This window comes from Caloenas nicobarica, chromosome 28 (assembly GCF_036013445.1).
Source record: "Caloenas nicobarica isolate bCalNic1 chromosome 28, bCalNic1.hap1, whole genome shotgun sequence".
NCBI classification, from domain to species: domain Eukaryota; kingdom Metazoa; phylum Chordata; class Aves; order Columbiformes; family Columbidae; genus Caloenas; species Caloenas nicobarica.
Window position 1 is genome coordinate 4812918 of NC_088272.1, and position 27948 is coordinate 4840865.

At 51.5% G+C, this 27948-nt stretch overlaps 1 protein-coding gene across 1 annotated transcript; it reads right to left on the reverse strand.

Annotated features, from left to right (window-relative positions):
* Positions 1-1553: 1553 nt before the first annotated feature.
* On the reverse strand, positions 1554-10109 carry LOC135999414 (olfactory receptor 14A16-like). Its single transcript, XM_065652969.1, has 2 exons — positions 9435-10109; positions 1554-1856 (listed from the first exon to the last, which is right to left on the reverse strand). Exons 1-2 carry the CDS (start codon positions 10107-10109, stop codon positions 1554-1556), a joined length of 978 nt encoding a protein of 325 aa, XP_065509041.1.
* Between the last annotated feature and the right edge of the window lie 17839 nt (positions 10110-27948).

Sequence of the window (27948 nt, forward strand, 5' to 3'; positions counted from 1 at the left end):
TGATCAGGTGTGCCAGTGATTGCCAGGGGCTCTCCTCTATCTAAAGGGCTTAGCCCTCCAGCCCAATAAGCAGCTCGCTGGGTTAGGGATCACGGGGCATGTCTGTCACCAGTTGTTAAGAAAACTTCATACCCCCAGTAACCATTAGCTTCCTGTTCACTTAACTGAATTTGGTCTCCCCCAGTTAGGGATACACGCCACACGTACTCAGTTCTTTAGGGAGGCACCCATACTCTTTCTTTAGTTGGCCAGCTCGGTGGCAGTGTCAGGTGTTTGCTTAGTTGTAATGTGAGGGTCAGTATCCTCCTCATTTGCATAAAAATATTCTGTTTTCACTAAGGGTCTCACGTGTGGGTATTCCTCATCATGTCTTCTCGTCTCTTCCAATTCTTTCAGAGGGTAAATTTGATTTATTTGTTGGATACTTTTCTCCTCTAGCTCCCGCTCCCTCAGCACTCCTGTGTTTTATAAACATTCCTCCTTTAGAGTAGCTTGTAATGAGCGGTTTTCTTCCATCGCTTTTTCTAGTTGTGGTGAACAATTTTCTAATTTTTGTTCTAAATTGGAGATTGTTTTTTGCAAAATCTGCACCAGATTTTCAAGGGATTCTATAATTTTGCTTTCATTACTACGCTGCCTGAGGCGATCTTCAATCACTGCGACTAGGCTGGCTCCTCGGACAGCACAGGCTGTAGCTTTGCTGTTATCTGATCTAAACTTAGACTTAGCCTGTAGAGAAATCACTCGGTCCACTACACTCTGTAAATCAGCCCAATTATCACGAGCCCAGTCTTCTCCAGATACGGAGGGTCGAGCCCCATACTTTGCTAAAAGTGTGTAGAACGGGTCTCTATCTTTCCCTAACCAAAAATCTTGATTATCAGCCTTTTCAGTCATTCTTATTATGAAGGGACCAAACCCACTTCAGGAAGGGACAACTTAGTTACACAAAAGCACAGCAACTGCTGTGTCACCCTTCCCGAGTGGTTGGAGGGGCCAAAAATCTGCTATGGGAAGGCTCAACATAGTTACACGAAGACACAGGATTGCCCCTTCACTCTCCCTGGCAGGCAATTCTCATCAACATGAGAACAACACCTATATTTGCACTTTGAGATCCCAGAGACAGAGCCCTCAACTCAAGTTTGGAGCGCTCAACACCAAGGCGTGCATGTTGTGTGGGAAATCTGAATCGCCCCCCCTTGCTTTCTGGACACCTCTCACCTTATCGGGTGTAGGGCCAGGTGTGGATGGAGTGAAACTTTCTTCCCCTATTACAGACCATACAGTACTCCTTTGTTTTCTCAGAATCCTGTCCATGACACAAATTTAATGTCACAGGCCATTCGTTGATGGACTCGTGATGGTTCATTTACTTTGATCTCGAAGCGACCAAAATGCCAAGGGGTCATAATCCAACCAAACAGTGTTAACTTTATTATTTTGTCTGTAAATCGGCACGCGATAGAGAAAGTGGAGAAAAGAGAAAGAGAAAAAAAAAGGGGGAAAGAGGATTAGCTACCACCACGAGTTCCAAAGGCGTCCCTATGGTCTCAGGTCCCGAAAGCAGCGTCCTGCTGGTCCTCCGTCATGACGCATGATCCTTTGGTGGTGTGAGCTCCATGATGTCCACTTGGGAATTGTCTTTTATGCTTCTTCGCCCCGCCTCGCTCCCATGGATTGAGGCCAATCACCGCCTTTGTTTCGCAATCCAGGCTTAACTGCGCAGGTCTGAAGAGTCCCCGCTTCGCTTGCCAGAACCTGACTGCATCGCCTCGGTTCAGGGGTCTCTTACTGGTCCGCTGGGTGACATCAAGACCTTTGTCAAGCCTCTGTCCATGCTCTTCTTTGTTGGCCTTAGTAGCAGGGAGGAGGTGGGGGCAAGTTTGGCTGAGGCAGCAGGTGAAAATCCATCTTCTGGACAGCAGTTATTGTCCCCAGGTCGGAGAGACCTGTAGAACACAATTCCTTTTAGGAGGTGGGGGCAAGTCTGGCTGCGGCAGCAGGTGGAATCCATACAGCAGCCATTGTTACCTGTAGCCCCCGGGTCGGAGAGACCTGTGCAACACAGTTCTTTTCCTCAGGCCTCTCTCCAAGCCATTGTCCAATTCTTTCTGTCAGGGTATCTGTTCTCCAAGTCCCTGATGGTGATGTTGAGGGAAATACTGTTCTTTGGACCGACTTTTACAGGAGGTCATGGAGAATCACAGAATCACAGAATGTTAGGGATTGGAAGGGACCTCGAAAGATCATCTAGTCCAATCCCCCTGCCAGAGCAGGAACACCTAGGTGAGGTTACACAGGAAGGCGTCCAGGCGGGTTTTGAATGTCTCCAGAGAAGGAGAATCCACAACCCCCCTGGGCAGCCTGTTCCAGTGTTCCATCACCCTCACTGAGAAGAAGTTTCTTCTCACATTTAAGTGGAACCTCTTGTGTTCCAGCTTGAACCCATTACCCCTTGTCTTATTGTTGGTTGTCACCGAGAAGAGCCTGGCTCCGTCCTCGTGACACCCACCCTTTATATATTTATAAACATTTATGAGGTCACCCCTCAGTCTCCTCTTCTCCAAGCTAAAGAGACCCAGCTCCCTCAGCCTTTCCTCATAAGGGAGATGCTCCACTCCCTTAATCATCTTTGTGGCCCTGCGCTGGACTCTCTCCAGCAGTTCCCTGTCCTTCTTGAACTGAGGGGCCCAGAACTGGACACAATATTCCAGATGAGGTCTCACCAGGGCAGAGTAGAGGGGAAGGAGAACCTCTCTGGACCTACTAACCACCCCCCTTCTTATACACCCCAGGATGCCATTGGCCTTCTTGGCCACAAGGGCACAGTGCTGGCTCATGGTCATCCTGCTGTCCACCAGGACCCCCAGGTCCCTTTCCCCTACACTGCTCTCTGATAGGTCATTCCCCAACCTGTACTGGAACCTGGGGTTGTTCCTGCCGAGATGCAAGACTCTACATTTCCCCTTGTTATATTTCATTAAATTTTTCCCCGCCCAACTCTCTAGCCTGTCCAGATCTCGCTGGATGGCAGCACAGCCCTCTGGCGTGTCAGCCACTCCTCCCAGCTTGGTGTCATCAGCAAACTTGCTGATAGTACACTCAATTCCCTCATCCAAGTCATTGATGAATATATTGAACAGTATTGGTCCCAGAACTGACCCTTGAGGCACTCCACTAGATACAGGCCTCCAACCAGACTCTGCCCCATTGATCACAACTCTCTGGCTGCTCTCCTTCAGCCAGTTTGCAGTCCACCTCACTAAACACAGCCAGGCTCTTCACTATGGTGCGTGGTAGAAGCACAAAAGAGAATGGGTGGAAGGTGAGAGAGGTTCAGCCAGGACATAAGGAAAAGCTTTTTCCCCAGGAGCTCAGCCAAGTGCTGTCTCAGGTCACCCAGAGAGGCTGCACAGGCTCTGTCTTTGCAAGTTTTCAATCTCTGATTGAATTAAGGCTTGAACACCTTGGTCTGACCCAGTTTGTGACAGGTTGGACTGCAGACTCCTGATGTCCCTTCAACCTCAGTTCTCCTAACGATCCCATTTTGATGCTGGGCTCTGTTTCTAATAGAAGCAGAGCAGACGATTTTGGGCCATGAATCCAGCTGTGCTGGAGGTGACCATCTAAACCATCATCTCAACCAGTGAACCAGCCAACACCTCAGTGTGACTCGCTCTGGGCAAAGTGTGAGGAGTCCTGGGCAGGGAAGGTTTAGAGGGCATGGGGTGCTATGCAAGACACAAAATGATCTTGGCTTAATGCCTGCAGGCCCAACAGATGTCAGTTAATGTCAATGAAAATTAAAATAAGAAGAACTGAAGACAAAGATCCAAAGCAAAGGAAAGTGTCAACATACTTGTCTTTATTTTTCTTTTTTTCTTTGGGAGGGCTTCTTTTCTTTGAAAAGCAAAGAGTTTTCCAGAACTGGGAATGGATTTAGGACACAAGTGTCTTCAGCTCCAGGGACACAAACACCTGGTGCCAGTGTAGATGCCCCGGGAACCCCTGCCCAGGCTCCCCCTGCATTGCAAGGTGCTCTGGTCTCCCCCAGGTCCTCTGTGATAGATGCCAATCCCAGGCTAGCACCTCAGGTGCACTGGGGCCCCGAAAATGGCACTGACTGTTTATGGTGAGACAACTGATGACTGATGTCTGCCTGGAAAGCTGCACTTTGTTGTTGTTGTTGTTGGTTTGGTTTGGTTAGGTTTGGTTTTTTGGGGGTTTTTTGGGTTTTGCTTGTTTGTTTTGTTTGTTTGTTTGTTTCTGGGGGTTTTTGTTTGGTTGGTTTTTAACATATTAAAACAAAAATTCCACAACAAACAAAAAAACACCCACCAGAAACACAAAAAAATGCTAAACAGTGAATTACCAGGAAGTGTCCTAAGGGTACGAAAAGAAATATTGGTCTTCCCCTGTACTTCTATTTCCAGCACTCTATTATTTCAACTCCCTCGTCATTCAGGAGTTTCCACCTCTCCTGATTAAATGCTCATGTCAAAGGACAACTTTCCAGCAGACTGTCTGGACGTTTGCCCTTCCCAGTGCTCTCAGGTTTCCTCCTCCACTTGCTCTGTGGTCATTCAGTTGCCTCTCAACTCTCTGGTTTCTGATTTGAGCTTCAGGGAGTTACAAACTTGCCCCATTCTTCAGAAGTCTAATTAACACGGTAGTTAACGTGTTAATTGTGTTTATGTATATCCTTTCCTATCTCTCTGTCTAAAACAGTTCTTGTGTGGATGTCCCGTGTGGATGGTGGACCTCATTAGATCCAGCTTACACACACAGTTGAGGAAAGTGGTTTAGTGTTTATGAAATTGTGTAGTGTTTACACAGGAGAGCAGGTGGGAGCTGGTGTGCAGGAGCTGCAGCATCCACCCGCAGAGCTCAGTGCAGAAGTCTGATGTGAGGAAAAGTGATGCAAGTCCCAGGTGGCCAAGGAGGGAACTGGCAGACTGGGGGTGGGCGGTGAGCAGCAAGGGTGTCCATACAGTGTCCAGCCTCAAGGGACTGTTCTCCTGCCTGTCCAGATGGCTTCAGGAGACCCTCTGGATCAATGTCCATTGCAGAATGCTGCTGTCACTTCTTCTACACACTGAAAAATGACAGAAAATACCCTTGAAAGAAAAACCCCTCCTTTATGAAATCTTCTTTGAAGTCTTCATCAGTAAGTGTCCCATTGAAACCTCTCCAGTTAGTTCTACAAGTCTTGAAGATTTGAAGAAAATTAGGAAAGAAACATCGCTCGTTAGGGCTTTCTGTGTTTTAATGAGCCCCATGGCGTATTTGGTGCTGAGTCCATGAACCTCAGATCCCAAGGACAGACTGAAGAATCTCCTCAAGAAGTCCAAGTCAGAAGCAAAGCCCAAAGTACCTTGAAGCATTAATGGGCCCCACTGAGGGCTGTTACTGACAAAGCCTCCCCAGGGACTCGTTAGAGCAGATAATTGGAGGCAGTGATTGCATCAGGCAAAGGCAAAGTGCAGCAGCTCTGATGCTGAGAAAACCCTTGGTTTGTTTGATGAAGGACAATGGCCAAGCCTTGACCCCTGCCCCTAGGAAGGGAGATCCTGTCCCTCACGTGTGTCTCAGGGCTCTTCCTGGGGATGTGGGGATGATGCCCAGTGCAGGACAACGGTGTGACACTCCCTGGGGGGTGCAAGGAGGCAATGGGGCGCCATGGCCATGACAACCATGTGTCTCCTCTAGGCCGCACTGTCAGGGACATCTGCAGACACCCCATGCGCTTCCCCAGCTTGTTCTCACCCCGGTGTGTCCCCACCTGTGCTGCTGAACAGCTGATCCCAGCAAGAGAGAACAAAAGGGCAACAGGCAAAAAGACCCAAAGGCCAACTGCAAAATGGCAGAACGGCAAAAGGCCGAACTGACATCGAACTCCTGACAGAATGAAACTTCTGAATGGAACTAACCAAACCAGCTGGAAAACCCAAAGTAATGGATGTAACAAACCCTAAAAGCCAGCTCCAGCTTTAGACTGAGCATGACGCTAATCACAGGGAATATTTCATTGATCAGCCTGCATGTCAGTCCAGGTGCTGTCCTGTCTGTGTCCCCTCCTGCCAATTTGCATCTGCAGCTGGATGGCCAAAGAAGTCCTTGGTTTCCCTGACAACAGCCAAGATATCAGTGAGTTCTGACATTCCTTTCATACCAAATGGCAAACACTGTAAAGCTGCTAAAAGAAAAAATTAACTCTATCCCAGGGAAGAAACAGTGTTATTATTCTCATAGCAAATCTAAACAAAAGACTGTAGTAGCTATGAAGGAGAGAGATTCAAAATGCATGAAGAAAATTAACTCAATCTCAGTAAAAACAGCACGTTTCCTCAGCCTCCACTTCACCAGGCTAAAGAAGTTTGGGTCTCTCAACATCTCCACACATGACCCAGACTCTCTCTGGCCACACGACAGCTCCTCCCCGTTCCTCCAGCGTGGGGAACCTCCCACTGGGACACCCCGCTCCAGATGTGACCACACCAGTGCGGAGTCAAGATGGACAATAACTGCCCTTGGCTGGGTGGCCACGCTCCTCCCAGTGCAGCCCAATGTGCTCATGGGCATATTCCTGTTTAGCACCACTGAGAACTGACTGAACATCCAGGCTCAGAGGGTTGTGACCAGCGGCACAAAGCCCAGCAGGAGGTACCATGAGGAGCACTGAAGGACACCATGTCCCTACCCAACATCTCCTCCCCACAGGTGTCTCTTGGGTCCCTGGAACCACCTCAGTGACAAGGGGGAGAGCACTGCCTGTATGGGGTGGAGGAGATGGGGTCTGGAATGAGGGTCCTGGGGCAGTTTCTCCTGGATGTTCGTGCAGCAACAAGCTGGGCTGGATATTTGAAGAGAGGAACTCTTCCGAAGGGCCTCCAATGGGCTTGGGGATGGTCTACAGTTTCCTGCATGCTGCCTTTTCTGGTGGAGATCAGAGGCTGCCGGCCCTTTAGAGGACCCAGGACAGGCCTTGTCCTTCCCCTGGTCACAGCTGGACCCCAGTTCTCCAGCTCGGCCCCAGCTCAGGAGCCTTGTCTAGGGGTGACTTTTGGGGTAAGGTTGACAAGAGTGGTGCATAAGTTTGTCTTAAGGACATGTGATGAGCACCAGGACTGAAGTACCAGAGCAAAATGATGTGGCTTCTGGGCGAATACTTTGTTCGGTGCAAATCCTGAAACAGAGTCCCAGACTTGCTTTCCATGCCACCCTTCACGAGCAATGATGCACTAAGAGATGGCAAGTGGGGGACACCAATCCTTCTCCAGCTACTTCCCGGGCCTGGTGAAGCACCAGGACAGCAAGGACTTCTGGCCCTGCACCCTGAACTCTGGGTATTATCTTGGGGCAGCTGAACACCAGCATTTTTCTCTCCAAGGCAATTTCCAGCCCTGGTCAGCTCCTGTCTGATCTCCCCCCATCCCTCCTCTGATCTGGTCTGGTGCTCCTGGCCCCTTCCCTGTGCTCCCCACAGGGCCCCAACCTGGCACTGATGCTCTATAGAGCTGGTTGGCTGCAGGACCATGGGGTGACTCCACACTGGTTGTGCTGCTCAGTGAGGGACACAGATGCAACTGCATGGGCTGCACTGTCACTGAGCTCTTTCCCGGGGGTCTAAAGCTCCAGAATGGGTTCAGAGCATTTCTTGGGACTCATTGGGTTTTCTGCTCATTTTGGTTCAGCAATCCCTTCCTTGTCCTTCAGGTGCCTGGAGATTGGTGCAGGAAGATGCGGCCTATCCCGTTCCCAGGGATGGAGGTAGGCTGACCAGCCCGTAATTCTTCAAATTGTCCTTCCTGCCCTTCTTGAAGATGGGTTTGACATCTTCCTTTCCCAAGGACCTCAGAACTCCTATGTTTCTGCTGTCACTTTTGAAAGCACAATCCAGAATCATGGGCAAGGGTGATGTAGCAGACAGGAGCACTTGCAATGAGCCTGTCCAAGGCAGCTGAGATGAATCTCACTCAGCCACTGAGGTTTGTTCCTGGAATCACACGCAGAAATGCCAGGGTTCCATCAGGCATCCACGTCTGAGCTGGTCTCAGGACTGCTTATGCACCCAGGGATGATCAGAGACAGAGTCTGTCCCTTTTACACACAGAGGCAGGAGTCACAGTGGGTCTCTGGCCTCCTGTTGCCACTCCAAAGGGACAGGAGGCACCTCAGCCCTGTGGTGTGTCACCCTGCTCTGCACTCATCTGAGATGTTCCATGTCATGAGGAATGGACACGGGGACCTCAGTTCAAGGAAGAAGATCGCAGTGCTGCATTCAGGTGATTTCCCATGGGGTGTTCCTCCCAACATCAAGTGACCTCAAGACCTTGTCTGTGCCACAGACCTTAATGGAAAAACAAGGAATAATTGATGGTGTTTGTGATCACTCGCGTGCGTGTCACCTCACGTACATGATGTGTGTGCCTACATCTGTACAAAGCCAACATGGACTGCTGAACAACTCATTCAGTGTCCCACCAAGGAGGGAAGAGCAACCTCTGTGAGCTGGGGAGAGAGGCCAGGGCTGGAAATGAAGGTTGTAAGGGGCCAGTCCATGATGATGTCCTGAGACTTCTTCTCAAGGGGTGTCCAGTGCACAGGGGCACAGCCCAGCCCCTGCTCTGCTGGTCCTGCAGGTCTCTGGCAGGAGGCCTGGCTGTGAGAGGACACTGCTGAGTGCCCAGCCCTGCACACACACACTGTGCAGCTGTACCCTGGTGTTTGCATCTGCATGTCGCTTCAGCATGTTCTACAGAGAAGCTTGGAAGAAGAGCTAAACCTTCAGGCCCTGTCCATAGGAGATGACCTTTCTTTCTGGAAAGGCTGTTGTGAGGCCAGCTCTGTCACAGCAGTGCCCATGGCCTGTCCCTGCCTGCGCTCACAGGACTGACACACAGCAGGACGGTGACCAGGCTGCCAGAGCACTCAGGCCTTGCACCAACACAAGGGATGAGAAGGAGAGTGTGGGAGTGGAACGAGAACAGCTCTGGAAGGCCAAGCGCTGGTGCTCCCTGGCAGGGCTGCCAGGCTGGACTCTTTTCCCCTCCTCCCATGCACACAGGAACTGTCCCTGCAGCTCCAAACAGGCCTTGCAGGAAGGATATAGTGAAAATGAAGTCACTACAGGATGCTTTATTTTGTTTAAATACACACAGATCATGGCTCCTCATTTACACAGCCAGGGGTTATAAAAGAAAAGCAGACAGTGAATTAGAAAGGGGATGAAAATGTTATCACAATTAAAAAAAAAGGCTAATAACAACAGAAAACACAGATGAGAGACTGGACCTGTAACTAGTTACATTAAAACTGCTATGTAGAAGCAGATGGGCAGTTTATTGCTTCAGAAAACACTAAGATATGAATTTCCACAGGGCATCCTTGAGCTCCTGGTTCCTCATGCTGTAGATGAGGGGGTTCACTGCTGGAGGCACCACTGAGTACAGAACAGACACCACCAGGTCCAGGGATGGGGAGGAGATGGAGGGGGGCTTCAGGTAGGCAAACATGGCAGTGCTGAGGAACAGGGAGACCACGGCCAGGTGAGGGAGGCACGTGGAAAAGTCTTTGTGCTGTCCCTGCTCAGAGGGGATCCTCAGCACGGCCCTCAAGATCTGCACATAGGATACCAAAATGAACACAAAACACCCAAATCCTAAACAGACACTAACCACAAGGAGCCCAGCTTCCCTGGAGTAGGACTGTGAGCAGGAGAGCTTGAGGATCTGGGGGATTTCACAGAAGAACTGGTCCAGGGCATTGCCCTTGCACAGCGGCAGTGAAAATGTATTGGCCGTGTGCAGCAGAGCATTGAGAAATCCAGTGGCCCAGGCAACTGCTGCCATGTGGACACAAGCTCTGCTGCCCAGGAGGGTCCCGTAGTGCAGGGGTTTGCAGATGGCAACGTAGCGGTCATAGGACATGATGGTGAGAAGTGAATATTCTGCTGTAGCACAGAAAAAGAAAAAAAAGAGTTGGGCAGCACATCCCGAGTATGAGATGGCCCTGGTGTCCCAGAGGGAATTGGCCATGGATTTGGGGACAGTTGTGGAGATGGAGCCGAGGTCGAGGAGGGCGAGGTTGAGCAGGAAGAAGTACATGGGGGTGTGGAGGTGCTGGTCACAGGCTATGGTGGTGATGATGAGGCCGTTGCCCAGGAGGGCAGCCAGGTAGATGCCCAGGAAGAGCCAGAAGTGCAAGAGCTGCAGCTCCCGTGTGTCTGTGAACGCCAGGAGGAGGAACTGGGTGATGGAGCTGCTGTTGCACATTTGCTGATGAGCATGGGGCACTGTCACAGGAGCAAAAGATAGTGATAAGTTAGGGGAGACTTCTCTGAGGAAAATCAAAGCCATTTCTCACACACCCTCCCCTGCTCCACACCCCTTGTCCTTTTCCAGACCTCCCTTCGGGTCCGTGGCTGAGCCCTGGGTGCTGCTGGCTGGAGGTGCCGTGAGGAGCAGGGCCTGTGCCCGCTGGCTGCCCAGGAGTCAGCCCTGCTCTGCAGCAGGGGTCATGGAACGGGGGGCAGGCGACACACCTGGGGTTCAAAGTTGTCATCTGAAACTGCTGCTGGTGCAGAAGGGCCTGTCAGCATCTGCACTGTCACAGAGAATGGAACAGGATGGTAAAATGAAGTTTGAAATGATTGGGGTTTTGACAGCTTTGCAGAATCACAGAACATTAGGGATTGGAAGGGACCCTGAAAGATCATGTAGTCCAATCATTCAACTCCCCTGGAGAGTGTTGTTGGGTGTCAGAAACCCTCAGCATTTCTGCTGCACTCAGAGAGAACAGAGCGAGTCCTGCGAGACCAGAGGATGCCTGTGGGTCAGTGCAGAGTGAGGGCAGCTGCTCTGTCCCTCTGTCTTGCTCCAGCTGCCCTGGGCTGGCACCTTTCTGAGATGGTGATCACACTCACATGTTACCCTGAAAAGCCACCAGGCACTGCTGAGAACAGAGGGATCCACCGCGGACCATGACATGTCTCACCCTTTCGTCAGGTCTCAGCACCCCACTTCTGTCCCAGGACACACACGGCTCATTTCACAAACCAAACAGCATTTCTTCCATCATAGCATCTCTGCACTTCTGCATGAGTAATTCAGATAATGCTAATGTGCTATAGGACAGGTTTGCATCCTGGAGGGAAGCTCGCAGCTTGGAAGAAAAACACTCAATGAGACAGCCAAGGGTCCTAATGATGGCATTTGATTCAGGGAGATTCAGCTCTTTCCCCAGCCCCACAGACTGCATTGCCCACAGCCCCACAGGGCAGAGCAAAGCTGGGACACGTGTTCCCATGGACATAGCTGCAGGAAAGGACCCACAAGATCAGGCTGTGACTCCGCAGCTGAAACTCCCATCCCCAGAGAGCGTGACAGCAAGAACCAGATCACAACAGCAGTGACCCAGAGCAGTGGAGCAAGAAGGAAACTGCGGTGAGGGTGGGTGTGAGAGAGGCCAGGGCAGAGGCAGCCGGGCACTCAGACAGCGTCACCCTTCCCCAGCTGTGCAGCCACCTCCCACACACCAGCATTGCCGGGCAGCTGCTCTCAGCCCCTGTGCTCTGCAGAGGGAACTGGAGCTCTGGCTGCACAGGAGCTGCTTCATGCCTTGGAGCCCCCGGCCCTGAGGGCAGAGGCTTTGCTGGGTGGGAGAGGAGGCGAGGCGGCTGCTCACAGGAGGGATCTGCACTGCAGAGGATCAAAGGGAGTTTTCTGTGTTCCCCCTCCCATAACAATGCCAGTTTTATTTTCCTGTCATTTCTGATCATTTCCCTGCTTCCTGGAGATTTTCCCCCTGGGAGGTGTTTCCCTGTCCATGTCTCTTCCCTGTCAATGCTCACAGACCCCATCCCACCCTCTGTGCCCTCACCCTGGCCCTACAGATCCTGCCTGTTCACAGGGCACTGCCTGGGGGCATCTTCCTGTTTGCAGACTGGGGAAAAGGGCAGGTCAGAGTAAGACTGACGGGTATAGCCAATGTGATGCTGGTGCTGTGCACAGGCAGAGCAGCAGCTGGAGGGATGTTACGAGGCTTCTGGCAGATGTGATGATTAATCGGAGTTGCAGTTCAGGAGTCACAGTGACTTGTTTAAGCAGGAGATCTCATTTTCATTTTATACTTTCCTGCACCCCCCACCCCTTGGAATAAGCACCTGAAAAGACAGGCTCAGGAAAGCTCTTTATCTGTCTGGTAATCCTTGCATTGGTCTTCTCCTTGAGGCATCCACTTGCAAAAAATCCTGTGGGTGATCTGGAGCTGTGAGCAGCCCTGACCCACACAGCAGCCTCTCCACAGCACAAGCACCTTTCCTGCCCTGATAGGGGTCACTCCTTCCCCCTACAGCTTCTCCCCACAGCACCGTGGGGATCTCCCTGGGCGGTGCTGACCCTGGCAGGCGGCAGAATCCCTGTCCCAGTACAGCCCTGGGGTGCAGGGACCCTGCTCTGCAGGACAGCCCTGGGCACCCCTGGGTGCTCACCCAGCTTCACAGCTGTTCAACATTGCCTGCCAAGAGCCTCCTCCTCACACATCCCTCAAGCTGTGCCTGTGCTAACTTGAGGAGATGCCTCCAGGAGCTACAGCTGCATTGCCCTGCACCCAGAGACTTACCGTGTCAAGGGTTGCTGAGATTTCTCCTCCAGTGAGCTCTCAGTCATCCTCCCCATCCTGACCACCTTTCATCTCTCTCTGCCTTGCTCGTCTCCCTGAGACCCCCAGGCAGAGCCCTCAGCCCTGCTGCGCTTTGCAGAGGAGCTGCTCCTGGGCAGAGCTGTCTCTCTGCAGCGCTGCCGCTTGCCATGAGCTCCCTCTGTCCCAGGAGCCCAGCCCAGCTCAGCAGCACAGGAGCAGCCCATGATGTCCCTTCCTCTGTCCCCTCTGGTCTCCCTCCCTCTGTCCCTGGGGCTCCAGGGGCACATCCTTTGAAACAACCTCAAGTAATCAGTGATGTTGATTCTCTCTCCTCTGCACAGACACTTCTTACCAGCATTGTATTCTTTCTATTAGAAAATAAATTGGTATGAGAATCATCTTTTCTTGTCCCATCATTAGACAGGACACCAGGAATATTACAGCAAAGGATCTAAATTCTCCAAGCTAGGGGAGGAATCTCTTCATCTGAATGAATTTAGGCATTATATTCTGGTTTTATAGACTCAGGTCTAGAGAGACGTTCATCAATCTTTTGACCATGTCATGTCTGTGCTCTGAAGCAAAGCCTTTGCACCCATGGGCTCTTGGACACTTGGTACCAGGTTTCCATGGGGCGACTCAGAGGTTTCCTGGTGCCACAGCTGGGGTGGTTCAGCCCAGATGTGAGGCAATGGCCTCAGCCAGGGACCTGACTGGGGGAGCTGGAGCTGTCAGTGTTGCAGACAGAGCTGTGACACGGATGGAATAAACTGCCAAGGCAGGGTGGCAGAAGTTAGTTCATCTGGTCTGCAAGGACAGCAGCCTCCAAGCACAGCAACAGTCCAGATCAAAACTCAGTCTAGACCTGTAAGGCAATTCAAGGGCCCCATAATGAGCTGTTCCTAGTTCAGGAAAGGAGAAACAAAGACACCTTGTGGCCACTCATTGATTTAATAATGGATAGAAGTGATATTCTCTGTGTCTCTGGTCCTCCATCTTCACCAGCAAGGTCTCCCAGGCCTCTGTCACTGGAGGCAGAACAACCAGCAGTGGATGGCGATCAAGTCAGGGGTCCCTGGAACTAACACAATCCTTTCCAGTCTATGGGACAGTGGTGGCAGCATCCCAGGAGCTGAGACAGCAGGACCATGTCACAGTGAGGCCACTCTCCACCTTCTTGGAAAGCTCATGGAGACTGGGGGGACTCCCTGACCACTGGCAGCTCTCACACAGTGTGTGCACTTTTCAAAAATGGCCAATGGGTGAGCAGGGGAACTAAGGGCTGTGCCCCAGAACATGTTCACTGGGACCCCATTTCTGAGTGTCTGAAAGAGAAGGTGACGGGGTTTACCCAGGGCAGGTTGTGTCTGTCCATCCTCTTTGCTTTCTGTGAGGAAAGGACAGGGTTGCTGGACGTGGGGAGAGCAGTGGTGGTCTGTTACCTGGAAGTCAGCAAGGCATTCAGCATCATCCCCCACAATATTCTTGTGTCCAAGGAAGGATAATAGGGTCTGCATCGGTGTGCAAGTAGATGGGTAAAAAACAATCTGAATGCTTGGACTTAGAAAGGCTCTAGATAAAGGGAGAAACTTTCCAATCCTGAGGACAGTCAAGCCCTGGAAGCTGTTTCCCGGGAGTGTGCACTTACAGTGTCCCAGAAAGTGTCCAAGATGTGTTTGGATAGAGCCCTGAGTAATCTGGTCTGACCCTGCTTTGAGCAGGAGGTTGGTCAAGACACGTACCAAGGTCCTTTCCAGCCTGAATGATGCTGTCCTTCCTTACCCTTCAGTTTTCAAAATAGACTAAACTCTCAGGTTTTCCCTGACAAGAGAAATAATTCACATGAGCTGCAGGGCTGCTTTACAAGTAACCGTAAACAGCCCTGACCACAACTTTTGCATCCCTTTTCATTTGCCCCAACCCAAGTTCTTCTTTTTGGCTGTTATAACACCCTTCCAGAAAGAACAGGCCACCTCGTTCATCCTTTCAGAGCAGGTTGCTCAACAAGTGTCAGCATCCATGTACAGAGTCTGCACTTCAGCCAGGCAGCAAAGCCATCGTTACAGAAATGGAGACGAGGCTCTTGACCAGCTCCTTGCACCCAGCAATTGGCATTCCTGAGATTCCTTGGAACACCTGAACTCTAAGTGCAGAGCATGTGATTCCTTGTTGGGTATCCTGGCTTGTCTCCTGACCCATGTGGGCCTTCAGGCTGTGAAGAGAATCAAACCCAACTTTTCATTTTACATGGTGTCAAACAGGGTGGATAAAGGGAGCTCAGAACTCCAGTCTCTGCTGCACTGTAAGGCTTGATACCCCATCCATAAGCACATAACTAAGTGGTTCAGACAAAGCGTGGTCTGGCAAAAGTCACCCTTTGTGTCCCCAGGTGCATGGACACTGCTCATGTGCCTCTCCAGAGAGTGGCAGAGGCTGGATCGCTTTCTCAGGAGAAACTCCTTGCTGGAAAAATACAGCTAATGGGGTGACTCAACAAGGTTTTGTTGCATTTCACTGGGCATCGGATTTGATATATTTGGTGCTTTCCTGTGATCACTCCTTCTGCACAGATGATCACAGAAAGACAACCGTTTTGTAAGAGTTGGTTACAAAGGTCCTGTCGTGAACAAGAGAGCTCACCATGAGCTCTGGAGGGAGTGAGGAAGTTTATAACAAGCACCAGGAAAAACCAAGAAGCTCAAGGCCTCTTCTTGATAGTGAGAGGCCCTGAGCAGCAGTGAGCGGCCATGTGTGGTGTGGGAGGGTCAGGGGATGTGAGGTAGAGAAGGGTGATGGCTGATGACTTCAGCAAATCCTTACGACCATGTTTAACCCTGCAAGTGGGATGTGGTTGATGTTTGTGGGTGGAGGAGGAATAGGAGGAAGTTTTTTTGGGAGTTTATGGAAAGAAGGCAGGCCTCTCTTGGGCTAATCATACATGGCAGTGACATTTGCATGCTGTGGGCATGGCTGTGCCTGGGAGATGGGAATGGCTGCTGCTGGGGTGGCTGTGCTCAGGCATGGCCCATGAGCTGACCTTGCTCTGCTCCTCTCTTACACTGCCCACACTTGGATGGTCCTCAGGAATCATCCATGAGCCCGGAGGAAGCACCAGCCTCCTGGAGTGTTGGCCCATTACTGGAGGACAAGAGTGAAAGGTTTGTGAGACACATGGGAGTGCAGGAAGACACGGGTCTATGCGTAGTAGTAAATGTGTTAAAGAAGAAGACCTAAAGACCATTGGCTGATCGTGCTAATGTGGAATAGATTGATTTTTCTTTTTTATTTTAGGGCAGCAGAAGAAGGAACGTGTGCTTTCAGTGCTGGGGCATGGATCCAAAGAGTGGATTCAAGCAAGTTTGGGACCGGCACAGCTCAGGTGATTGGTGACCATTGCAGGTCTATGAAAGAAGCTGCATGGGTTTGGGAGACCTCACAGGCATTGCCAAACCCTCAGAAAACCAGAGCCTTATAGTAAAAGTAACAGCACCAAACCCACACCCAAAACACACATACCCTCCCAGTGACCACAGGCAGAGCCTTGAGAAACATTTGACTGAAAGGGTCTCCTTTGCCAGGCCCTGGGGGTCAGGGCTTGGCCATTCTGATGCTAAACAACCATGAAGGGCTGACAGGGCACCAGAGCCACCTCCACATCGCCTTTACCACCTCTGACCATCGTCTCCAGGCTTTTCCTTCAGCAGCCTCCAGGGACAGGGACTGCTTGTGTCAGCGATGGCCCCTCGTGGGGTCCCAAACACCCTCAGAAACTTGGGGTTTGTTTCTGCCTTTCACTTCATTAGAGGTTTGTTAATTCTTTCACTAGCTGCAGCTCAGGACCATGGCAGCAGAGGGCTCATTAACAGCCAAAATGCTCTTACAAGGCTCTCTGCAGCACTTCGCTAAAGGCTTCTGGTCTGGTGTGGATGATTAGAGAGATTTCAGAACTGTAGCCAAACAGTGAGCATTTCCTTAATAAATAGTCATAAAGCCAATTTTCTTATATTTCTGTCCCCCTCCCAATGCCCTCATTGCCAGAACAACTGGTATCAATGTCCACTAAATATTGATCTAGAGAATCTCCTGATAAAGACTGAATGTGTCAGAAAAGTGGGTGCCTAAAGCACCACTTGAGTGAGGAGACAGGATAGGACTCCTCAGGAGGAATCACACAACTCTGGACCAAGAGGTGGGAGTTCCTGGGAATCTCAGGTGCAACAGCACAGCGATACTTGTGTTCAGGGAGATGGTCAAATGATCCATCTCCTTTTCTGTAATGGTGTCTGAGTTTGCTCAGGTAACTCCTGACTTGAGCCCCATCCACTCCTGGGTGTTCTCCAGACTCCTGCCTTCAGGAACAAAGTCCCAGGAGACCTTGCTGGTGAAGATGGAGGCAAAGAAGCCATGAAGTACCTCAGTCCTGTCTGATTCTACTCTTACGAAGTTCAGCAGCAGGCCCATGTTCGCCCTGTCTATTCTTTTACTGTAAAGAAGCAATATCAGCTCATCTTGCTGCCCTCAGCCTCCCCTGCAGGTATCAAGTCCAGGGCAGCTTTGGCATCATCCCCACATCCATGGACAAGGATTCTAAATTCCTCCTTTACAGCTTCCTCTGCTTCTGCCTTCTGTGTGCTGCCTTTTTGCCCTGGAGCTCTGTCAGTTCAGACAGGCAGCCTCATGATGTAAAGTCTTCTTTTCATGGGTACTCGGAGAGATCATTCTTGTGCTTGGAGCAGGCTGTCCTGTGAGGCTTCTCAGATTTCCTGAGCTCCTTCACCCTTCAGACCTACTTCCATGTCACCACCTTTATTGGCCGCCGTCTCCCAGTATGTCCGTGTCTTCTCCTCTGGAGCCCACCAGCCTGTGCTCTGCTGCTGGCCTTCCTCCCTCCCCTCTGGTGCCTGGAATCCCACTGTTGCCTGGTCACCACAGCCAAGGTGGACACTGATGTTCACATCCCTCACCAGCTCTTCTTTGTTTCCCAGTTCCAGATCCAGGTGAGCATCACCCTCGTTGTCCCAGCAGGCAGTCACGTTAAGAAGTTGGCCCAAGATCCTCTGGACCGTTGGCACCTGCCGCTTTGCCCGGCCAGTGAACATCAGGGCAATGACAGTTCCCCATAGGAACCTGCTCATTGACTGGAGACTTCCTCAGGTTGCTGCCAGAAGATCTTTTCCATTTCTTCCCCATGATCAAGTAGTTTGTAACACCCAACACGTTATCACCCTGTGTTGGGTTTACATGGCAAAGTCTTAGACCTGGGGGTGAGTGTGGGTGTGCTACGGTTGTCACCTCTCTGAGAAGACAACAGGAGTTTGATGTCGGACAGAGCCGATATGAGCTGGCTCCAAGATGGACCCACTCCTTGCCAAATCTGAGCCACTCAGGGATGCTGGCAGCACCTCTGTGATGTTGTATTTGAGAAAGGGTAAAAAACGCTGCACAACAGCAGGTGGGAGATAGCAGGGAGGAAATGTGAGAGAAAAATCACTGCAGACACCAAGGTCATATCCCATAGGACCCAAGCAGGTCCCTCAGCAGGCCAAAGCCTGCTCTCCTGAAATCCTGCTCTTTGCCTTGTTAGCATCTCCCAGGAGCCTCAACGCCACTTTCCCAGCCCTGACTGTTCCATCCCTGACCAACCCTTTCTGGTTTGTAAGTGTGAAGTCCCACAGGGCACCTCACCTCACTGACTCCTCAGCCACCCGTGTCAGGAAGATGTTGTCCATGAGCTCCAAACCCCTCCTGCATGGCTGGTACCTTGCAGATATTGGGATATCTTAGGTTTGCCATGAGGACACGGCCCTGGAAACATGAGGCTTCTTTCCTTTGTCTGAAGGAGGCCTCATCTAATTCCTCTTCCTCATCAGTGAGTCAGTAGCTGATGTCCACCCACCACAACATTGCCCATGTTGTTCTGCCCTCTCACGCTGAGTCCTCAACTTTCAGCTGATATTCTCTGTCCCCAGGCAGAGCTCCACACATTCCTGATGTTCTCCCACATGAAGGGAAACTTCCCCTCTAAGTCCAGACCTCTGGCATTACGAGCACTAGCCCCCCAAGACCGCAAAGTTTCTCCTGCAGGTGATATTCGTAGTGTCCTGTAACTCCTCATGATGTTATCTTGGGATAGACGCCCTCATCAGGATAAACCGTCTGCATGTAAACACTAACAGCTGGAGCTTCTTCTCACCCTGGCTATGGCTGTTGTCTCCAGCTCTGATGCCTGTGAGGAGACACCTTGTCCTTACAGCACAGGGGCCTCATGGCCTCCTTGTCCCCAACCAGGAACCTGGGAGGTGTGGGACCATAGTCCTGCCCTTGGCCTTGCACAGCCCCACATCACACTGTCCCAGGAAGGGCCCTGGGCAACGTGGGAGGGACAGGATCTGCCTTCCCAGGGCTGGGGGTCAGGGCTTGGCCCTTTGGTTAATGAAACACATCCAGGTTTACTGATCATCAGAGAGAACTTCACCTTGCTTGTCCTGACCTGTCGTCTCTGCCTCCAGTTTTCTTCTCTAACCAGATCCTGGGGTCGGATCATCAGTAGTGTTCCTCAGTGGGACCCATTAACATTACAAGAAACTTTGGAGTTTGAATCTGACTTGGGCTTCTTGAGAGGTTTCTTCAGCTTCCTCCAGGGTCTGAGGTTCATGGACTCAGCACCAAACCCACCAGAGGGGTCATTAAAGTGCCTGGGGCTGCTCCTGTGCTGCTGAGCTGGGCTGGGCTCCTGGCACACAGGGAGCTCATGGCAAGCGGCAGCGCTGCAGAGAGACAGCTCTGCCCAGGAGCAGCTCCTCTGCAAAGCGCAGCAGGGCTGAGGGCTCTGCCTGGGGATCTCAGGGAGACGAGCAAGGCAGAGGGAGATGAAAGGTGGTCAGGATGGGGAGGATGACTGAGAGCTCACTGGAGGAGAAATCTTTGCAGCCCTTGCCATGGTAAGTCTCTGGGTGCAGGGCAATGCAGCTGTAGCTCCTGGAGGCATCTCCTAATGGTATCACAGGCACAGCCTGTGGGATCTGTAGGGACGCTAATCTCGTTCAGCAGTTTGGGAAATTTGAGAAGTCGGTTGTGCAGCCAAGGGTGCCCAGGGCTGTGCTGCAGAGCAGGGTCCCTGCACCCCAGGGCTGTGCTGGGGCAGGGACTCTGCCGCCTGCCAGGGTCAGCGCTCAGCCTGCCCGGGGAGATCCCCACGGTGCTGTGGGGAGAAGCTGTGGGGGGAAGGAGCGACCCCTATCAGGGCAGGAAAGGTGCTTCTGCTGTTGAGGGGGTGCTGTGTGGGTCAGGGCTGGACACAGCTCCAGATCATCCCCAGGATTTTTTGCAAGTTGATGCCTCAAGGAGAAGACCAATGCAAGGATTAGCAGACAGATAAAGAGCTTTCCTGAGCCTGTCTTTTCAGTTGCTTTTTCCAAGGGGTGGGGGGTGCAGGAAAGTATAAAAAGAAAACGAGCTCTCATGCTTAAACAAGTCACTGATACTGCTGAACTGCAACTCTGAGTGATCAGTATGTCTGCCAGAAGCCTCAGAACATCCCTTCAGCTGCTGCTCTGCCTGTGGACAGCACCTGCATCACCTTTGCTGGACCCGTCAGCCTTAGACTGACCTGTCCTGTTTTCAAACCTGCAAACAGGAAGATGCCCCCAGGCAGTGCCCTGTGAACAGGCAGGATCTGTAGGGCCAGGGTGAAGGAACAGAGGGTGGGATGGTCTGTGAGCACTGACAGGGAAAAGACATGGACAGGGAAACTGTTCCCAGGGGCAGAATCTCCAGACAGCAGGGAAATGATCAGAAATGAGAGGAAACTAAACCTGGAATTGTTCTGGGAGGGAGAACACAGAAAACTCCGTATGATGCCCGCAGTGCAGATCCCTCCTGTGAGCAGCCCCCTCGCCTCCTCTCCCACCCAGCAAAGCCTCTGCCCTCAGGGCCGGGGGCTCCAAGGCATGAAGCAGCTCCTGTGCAGCCAGAGCTCCAGTTCCCTCTGCAGAGCACAGGGGCTGAGAGCAGCTGCCCGGCAATGCTGGTGTGTGGGAGGTGGCTGCACAGCTGGGGAAGGGTGACGCTGTCTGAGTGCCCGGCTGCCTCTGCCCTGGCCTCTCTCACACCCACCCTCACCGCAGTTTCCTTCTTGCTCCACTGCTCTGGGTCACTGTTGGTGTGATCTGGTTCTTGCTGTCAGGCTCTCTGGGGATGGGAGTTTCAGCTGCAGAGTCACAGCCTGACCTTGTGGGTCCTTTCCTGCAGCTGTGTCCATGGGAACACGTGTCCAGCTTTCCTCTGACCTGTGGGGCTGTGGGCAATGCAGTGTGTGGGGCTGGGGAATGAGCTGAGTCTCCCTGAATCAAATGCCATCATTAGGACCCTTGGCTGTCTCCTTGAGGTTTGCTTCCAAGCTGTGAGCTTCCCTCCAGGATGCAAACCTGTCCTGTAGCACGTTAGCATTATCTGAATTCCCCATGCGGAAGTGCAGAGATGCTATGATGGAAGAAATGCTGTTTGGTTTGTGAAATGAGCCGTGTGTGTCCTGGGATATAAGTGGGGTGCTGAGACCTGAGGAAAGGGTGAGACATGTCGAGGTCTGAGGTGGGTCTCTCTGCTCTCAGCAGTGCCTGGTGGCTTTTCAGGGTAACATGGCAGTGTGATCAGCCTCCATCTCAGAAAGGTGCCAGCCCAGGGCAGCTGGAGCAAGACAGAGGGACACAGCAGCTGCCCTCACTCTGCACTGACCCACAGGCATCCTCTGGTCTCACAGGACTCGCTCTGTTCTCCCTGAGTGCAGCAGAAATGCTGAGGGTTTCTGACACCCAAGAACACTCCCCAGGCTGTGAGAGGAAAAGGAGCTGTAGAAACGCCAAACCTGTCAAACTCAGTTTCTCAGCCCTGCGGGTACAGATGCTGACAGTCCCTTCTGCAGCAGGAGCGGTTCCATCTGACAAAGCTGAACCCCAGGACTGGCCCCTGCCCCACCCATCACACAGGGTCAGGCTGACTCCTCAAGAGCCCCTGGGCAGAGACCCTGCTCTTCATTGCACACTCATCAAGCACTGACGAGGGCTGCAGCCGGGACGTTCTCCTGGAAAAAGAAAAGGGTCTCTTTGTGGGAGGGTCTGTGGGAAATGGCTTGGGTTTTTCCCAGACAAGTCTCATCTAAACCGTCACTGTCTTTTCCTCCTTAGCACAGGTCCTCATGCCCACAGGCAGCAAATGTCCAACAGCAGCTCCATCACCCAGTTCCTCCTCCTGGCGTTCACAGACACACGGGAGCTGCAGCTCTTGCACTTCTGGCTCTTCCTGGGCATCTACCTGGCTGCCCTCCTGGGCAACGGCCTCATCATCACCACCATAGCCTGTGACCAGCACCTCCACACCCCCATGTACTTCTTCCTGCTCAACCTCGCCCTCCTCGACCTGGGCTCCATCTCCACCATTGTCCCCAAGTCCATGGCCAATTCCCTCTGGGACACAAGGGCCATCTCCTATCCAGGATGTGCTGCCCAGGTCTTTTTTTATTTTTTCTCTGCTACAGCAGAGTTTTCTCTCCTCACCGTCATGTCCTACGACCGCTACGTTGCCATCTGCAAACCCCTGCACTATGGGACCCTCCTGGGCAGCAGAGCTTGTGTCCACATGGCAGCAGCTGCCTGGGCCAGTGGGTTACTCAATGCTCTGCTGCACACGGCCAATACATTTTCACTGCCACTGTGCAAGGGCAATGCCCTGGAGCAGTTCTTCTGCGAAATCCCCCAGATCCTCAAGCTCTCCTGCTCAAACTTTTACCTCAGGGAACTTGGTCTTCTTCTGGTTAGTCTCTTATTAGTATTTGGGTGTTTTGCATTCGTTGTGCTGTCCTATGTGCAGATCTTGAGGGCCGTGCTGAGGATCCCCTCTGAGCAGGGACAGCACAAAGCCTTTGCCACGTGCCTCCCTCACCTGGCCGTGGTCTCCCTGTTTGTAAGCACTGCCATGTTTGCCCACCTGAAGCCCCCCTCCATCTCCTCCCCATCCCTGGACCTGATGGTGTCTGTTCTGTACTCGGTGGTGCCTCCAGCAGTGAACCCCCTCATCTACAGCATGAGGAACCAGGAGCTCAAGGATGCCCTGTGGAAACTCATATCTTACTGTTTTCTGAAGCAATAAACTGCTCTTCTGCTTCTACTTTGCAGTTTTAATGTAACTAGTTACAGGTCCAGCCTCTCATCTGTATTTTCTGTTGTTATTGATGATTTCTTTTTTGTGATAACATTGTCATCCCCTTTCTAATCACTGTCTGCTTTTCTTTTATAACCACTGGCTGTGTAAATGAGGAGCCATGATCTGTGTGTTTTTAAACAAAATAAAGGGTCCCATAGTGATGTGTTTTTCACTATATCCTTCCTGCAAGGCTTCTTGGAGCTGCAGGGACACCTCCTGTGTGCATGGGAGGAGGGGAAAAGAGTCCAGCCTGGCAGCCCTGCCAGGGAGCATCAGCGCTTGGCCTTCCAGAGCTGTTCTCGTTCCACTCCCACACTCTCCTTCTCATCCCTTGTGTTGGTGCAAGGCCTGAGTGCTCTGGCAACCTGGTCACCGTCCTGCTGTGTGTCAGTCCTGTGAGCGCAGGCAGGGACAGGCCATGGGCACTGCTGTGACAGAGCTGGCCTCCGTAACACTACTTCTATAAAGGAAAGTGATGTTCATAGGGCAGTGCCTGAAGGCTTAGGTCTTCTTCAAGTTCATCTTCAGGACATGCACAAGAAAGCAGCCTGCAGGTTGAAACAGCAGTGTAGAGATAAACAGTGTGTGTGTGCAGGGCTGGGCACACAGCAGTGTCCTCTCACAGCCAGGCCTCCTGCCAGAGACCTGCAGGACCAGCAGAGCAGGGGCTGGGCTGTGCCCCTGTGCACTGGACACTCCACGGAAGCTGCCCCAGGGCATCGTCATGGACTGGCCCCTCACAACCAACATTTCCTCTCTCCCCAGCTCAGAGAGGTTCTTTGTCCCTCCATGGAGGGACACCGAATGAGTATTTCAGCTGTTCATGTTGCATCATACGGATGAGATGTGAGCATGCACATCATGCATGAGAGGTGAGATGAACCCGAGTCAGCAGAAACGCCACGAGCTATTCCTGTGCGTTCCATTTTGGCCTGTAGGACAGACAGGGTCTTGAGGTCATTTCTCGTTGCGAGTAACATCCCATGGAAACTGCCTAAATGCAGCACTGGGATGTGCTTCCTTTAACCAATGTCCCTGTGTCCATTCCTCATGATGTGGGACATCTCAGATGAGTGCAGAGCAGGGTGACACACCACAGGGCTGAGGTGTCTCCCGTCCCTCGGGAGTGGCAACAGGAGGCCAGATGGACACTGTGACTCCTGCCTCTGTGTGTAAAAGGGACAGACTCTGTCTCTGAACATCCCTGGGTGCATAAGGAGCCCACGAGGCCGCCTCAGACGTGGATGCCTGATGGAACCCTGGCATTTCTGTGTGTGACTCCAGGAACAAACGCCACTGGCCCAGGCAGATCAATCTCACGTGCTCCTGTCTGCTATGTCATCCTTACCTGTGAGTCTGAATTGTGGTCTGAAACCTGCCAGAGCAATCAGAGGGGTTCTGAGGTCCTTGGAAAAGGCAGTTGTCAAACCTGTCTTCAAGAAGGGCAGCAATGAGAACTGTGAGAATTACAGGCTGGTCAGCCTGTGTCCTTCCATGGGAAGGGAATGGGACAAGTCCTCCTGCAGCCATGTCCAGGCACTTGGAAAACAAGAAAGGGATTGCTGAACCCAAATGGGCAGTGAAAGAAAGGCATGTTTAATACATGGAATTTCACAGGGTGTCAGACATGGTTTCCCATGGTGTCCTTAAAGTGGGATTGGTGCTCTCTGGGCTCAAGAAGTGAATGCTGGGTGGGAAGCTGGCTGGATGATGAAGGCCAAATGTCACCAGTGGTACAAAGCCCCCCCTGCAGTCAGTTACCAGTGGAATCCCTCAGGGACCAGCACTTGGGCCAGCACTGGTGAATGTCTTTATTCTCCCCCTGAATGAGGTGACGGAGTGAACCTTCAGCTCCTTTGTGGATGGTGCAAAGCTGGGCAGAGGCCTTGGACAACCTCACCTGGTTCACCCTGCCCTGAGCAGGACAGTGAGACAAGAGGATGTTCAAACCTGAGTTACTCTGTGATTCAAGGAATCTTCCCCTTGGAAAGGTTTTGGAAGACAGAATAGGTGGAGGAACAAGACAAAAAAAAAGGAAAAAAGAGGCAGAGAAGGAGACCTAAAAGGCGACAACAGAAACAGAGCAGTTCCTGTGAAGAATGTTTCTCTACTCAAATTGTTAGCAGGAAATCTCTAATCAGCTCCCCAAACTCCCTGTTTTGCTCATTGGCCCTCTGGGATTTACATCACATTTCTTTACATCAGATTCTGCACGGAAGTTTGCACCTGATTGTTGCAGCTTGTTTGCAGGAATTAGTTCATGTTTCCTTAGAGAACCGGATTAAACAGGCACCGCGGGAATTTTTAATTAGAGGAAACAAAGAAAGGAGAAAAAAAAGAAAACACAATAGAACTTAATGTTGTTTCTCAGTTCTATGGTTAAATTAAGTAGTTTCCAGTGAGGTCTGAATGAGCAAAGAGTGAGAGGAGGAAGAACCGCTGGGGAGCAATGGAAAGTGCAAATGTCCAGACAGGCTTCTGAAGAGATGACTTCAGACATGCTGAGATGATTAAGGACAGGTAGAAACTCCTGGATGTTCAGGGGGATTAAATACACAGCATGATAGACAGAATTCTGGCAATGCAAGCATAGGGAAAGGTCAATGTTTCAACTCCCACAGTACATACGCATTCTGAAAATTCATATTTTAGCAGTATAGAAATTCCACAGACATTTTATTGGAAATATTGAATCATTTCATCTGAGAAAAAAAGAGTGTGGGGTTTTTGTTCTTGTTGTTGTTTTTGGTTTGATTTGGTTTTGAGGGGAGTTCTCAGGTTTTTGGGCTGAGCTCCATGGTCTCACTATAAGCATCCAATGCAAACCTTGAGAGGCCCCAGTATACCTGAGGTGTTTGCCTGGACTGGCAGGTATCAGACAAGACTGATAAAGACATGTCGCTTCCATCATTTACATCTAGTATTCAAGACTTCTGTGCTTAGTTAGAAAAGTTTCAGCACTGTAGGCAAAGAGGCAGGTACATGAAGAGCACTGAGAAGAAGTGATAGAAGAATTATCCAGTTGATATCACGGAATCATAGAATCGTTTCAGTGGAAAGAGACCCTCAGGATCATTGAGTCCAATCATAATCTGACTCAAGCACTAAACCATCTCCATTAAGAACCTCATCTAAACTCCTTTTAAACACCTACAGGGATGGTGACCCCGTGACTTCCCTGGGCAGCCTGTTCCAATGCCCGACAACCGTTTCCAAGAAGAATTTTTTCCTAATATCCAATCTAAAGCTCCCCTGGCACAACTTGAGGCCATTTCCTCTTGTCCTATCACTTGCTACTCAGGAGAAGACACAAACACCCTCCCTGCTCCAACCTCCTGTCAGGCCGTTATAGACAGTGACAAGGTCTCCCCTCAGCCTCCTTTTCTCCAGGCTAAACAGCCCCAGTTCTCTCAGCCGCTCCTCCTAAGACTTCTTCTCCAGCTTCTTCACCAGCTCCATTGCCCTTCTCTGAACTTGCTCCAGAACGTAAAGGTCTTTCCTATAGTGAGGGGCCCAAAACTGAACACAGGATTCCAGGTGGGGCCTCACCAGCACTGAGGACAAGGGGATGAGCACTGCCCTGGTACTGCTGGCTGTGCTATTCTTGGTGCATGTCAGGATGCTGGTGGCCTTTTTGGCCACCTGGGCACACGCTGGCTCCTGTTCAGCTGCTGTCAGTCAACACCCACAGATCCCTTTCTGTTGATCAGCTTTCCAGCCACTCTTCCCTGAGCCTGGAGCCTTCATGGGGTTGTTGTGACCCAAGTGCAGGACCCGGGACTTGGCCTTGTTGAGCCTCAGACAACTGGCCTCAGCCCATCAATCCAGCTCGTCCAGATCCCTCTGTATGGCCTTCCTACCCTCCAGCAGATCAACACTCCTTCCCCTGCTGTGCTGTGTTTTACTTGGTGGCCAAAACAGCTTTGAGAACATGCTGACATTTTTGTTGTTGCTGAGCAGTGCTGGCACAGCCTCAAGGCCTTCTGTGTTTCTCAGTCTGCCCCAAAAACAAGAGGGCTGGATGTGGCTAAAGGCTGGGAGGGGACCAAGCCAGGACAGCTGACCCCAACTGACCAAAGAGATATTCCACACCATATGGCATCATGCTCAGCAACCTCATACAATTGTTCTCAGTCCATCATTTCATCCGGTCCAGATCCCTCTGTGTGGCCTTCCCACCCTCCAGCAGATCAACACTCCCACCCAATTTGGTGTCACCTGCAAACTTACTGAGGGTGCACTCGATCCCCTCGTCCAGATCATTGACAAAGAGATTAAACAGAACTGGCCCCAATACTGAGCCCTGGGGACACCACTCATGACCGGCTGCCAACTGGGTTTGGCTCCGTTCACCATAACTCTTTGGGCCCGGCCCTCCAGCCAGTTCTTTATCCATCGCAGATACACCATCCAGGCCATGAGCTGCAGCTTCTCCAGGAGATGCTGTGGGATACGGTGTCAAAGGCTTTACTGAAGTCTAAGTGCACAACACGCACAGCTTGTGTGGCAGATTCACTCCCCCACGACAGACTTTCCCTCATCTGCTAAGCCGGTCACCTTGTCACAGGAGGAGATCAGGTTGGTCAAGCAGGACCTGCCTTTCATAAAGCCATGCTGATTGGGCCCGATTGCTCGTCTCGTATGTGTGACCGCACAGTCCCTTTCCCAGCCCTGTTCCTGCTCTTCCTGGGTAGGGGCTGTGGGTACTTTGGCAGAGGTTCTTTCCCAGCCACGTTCGTTCTGCTGGGCTGTCACCTCCAGAGACAGAACTGACCCCACAGTCCCCTTCACAGCCACACGCTGCTTACTGGATTAGGAGTTACCGAGACACAACTGACCTCATAATACCACACCCATCCATCCCCCTCTGTAGCACGCAGGACCCAACCAAGACTGAAGTGTGTTCTACATGGTCCTACACCTGCCTCTCTTTCCCACAGGCCCTAGACACCCATCTCGCTTCCTCACAATTTTTCAAATTTGTCAAATATATTTCCTACTAACAATGTGAGTGAAAAGCACTCCTCGCTGGAACTGCTATATTTATGTTAACACTTCTATATCTCCACTTCTGCCTTTTTGTTTTTACTATTCTTCTACGTATTT

Coding starts and splice junctions, on each gene's coding strand:
- LOC135999414 (XM_065652969.1), bottom strand. CDS start 10,109: ATGTACTTCTTCCTGCTCAACCTCGCCCTCCTCGACCTCGGCTCCATC. Junction 1,857..9,434: donor TGTACTCAGTGGTGCCTCCA/GCAGTGAACCCC, acceptor CCTGCTACTAAG/GCCAACAAAGAAGAGCATGG.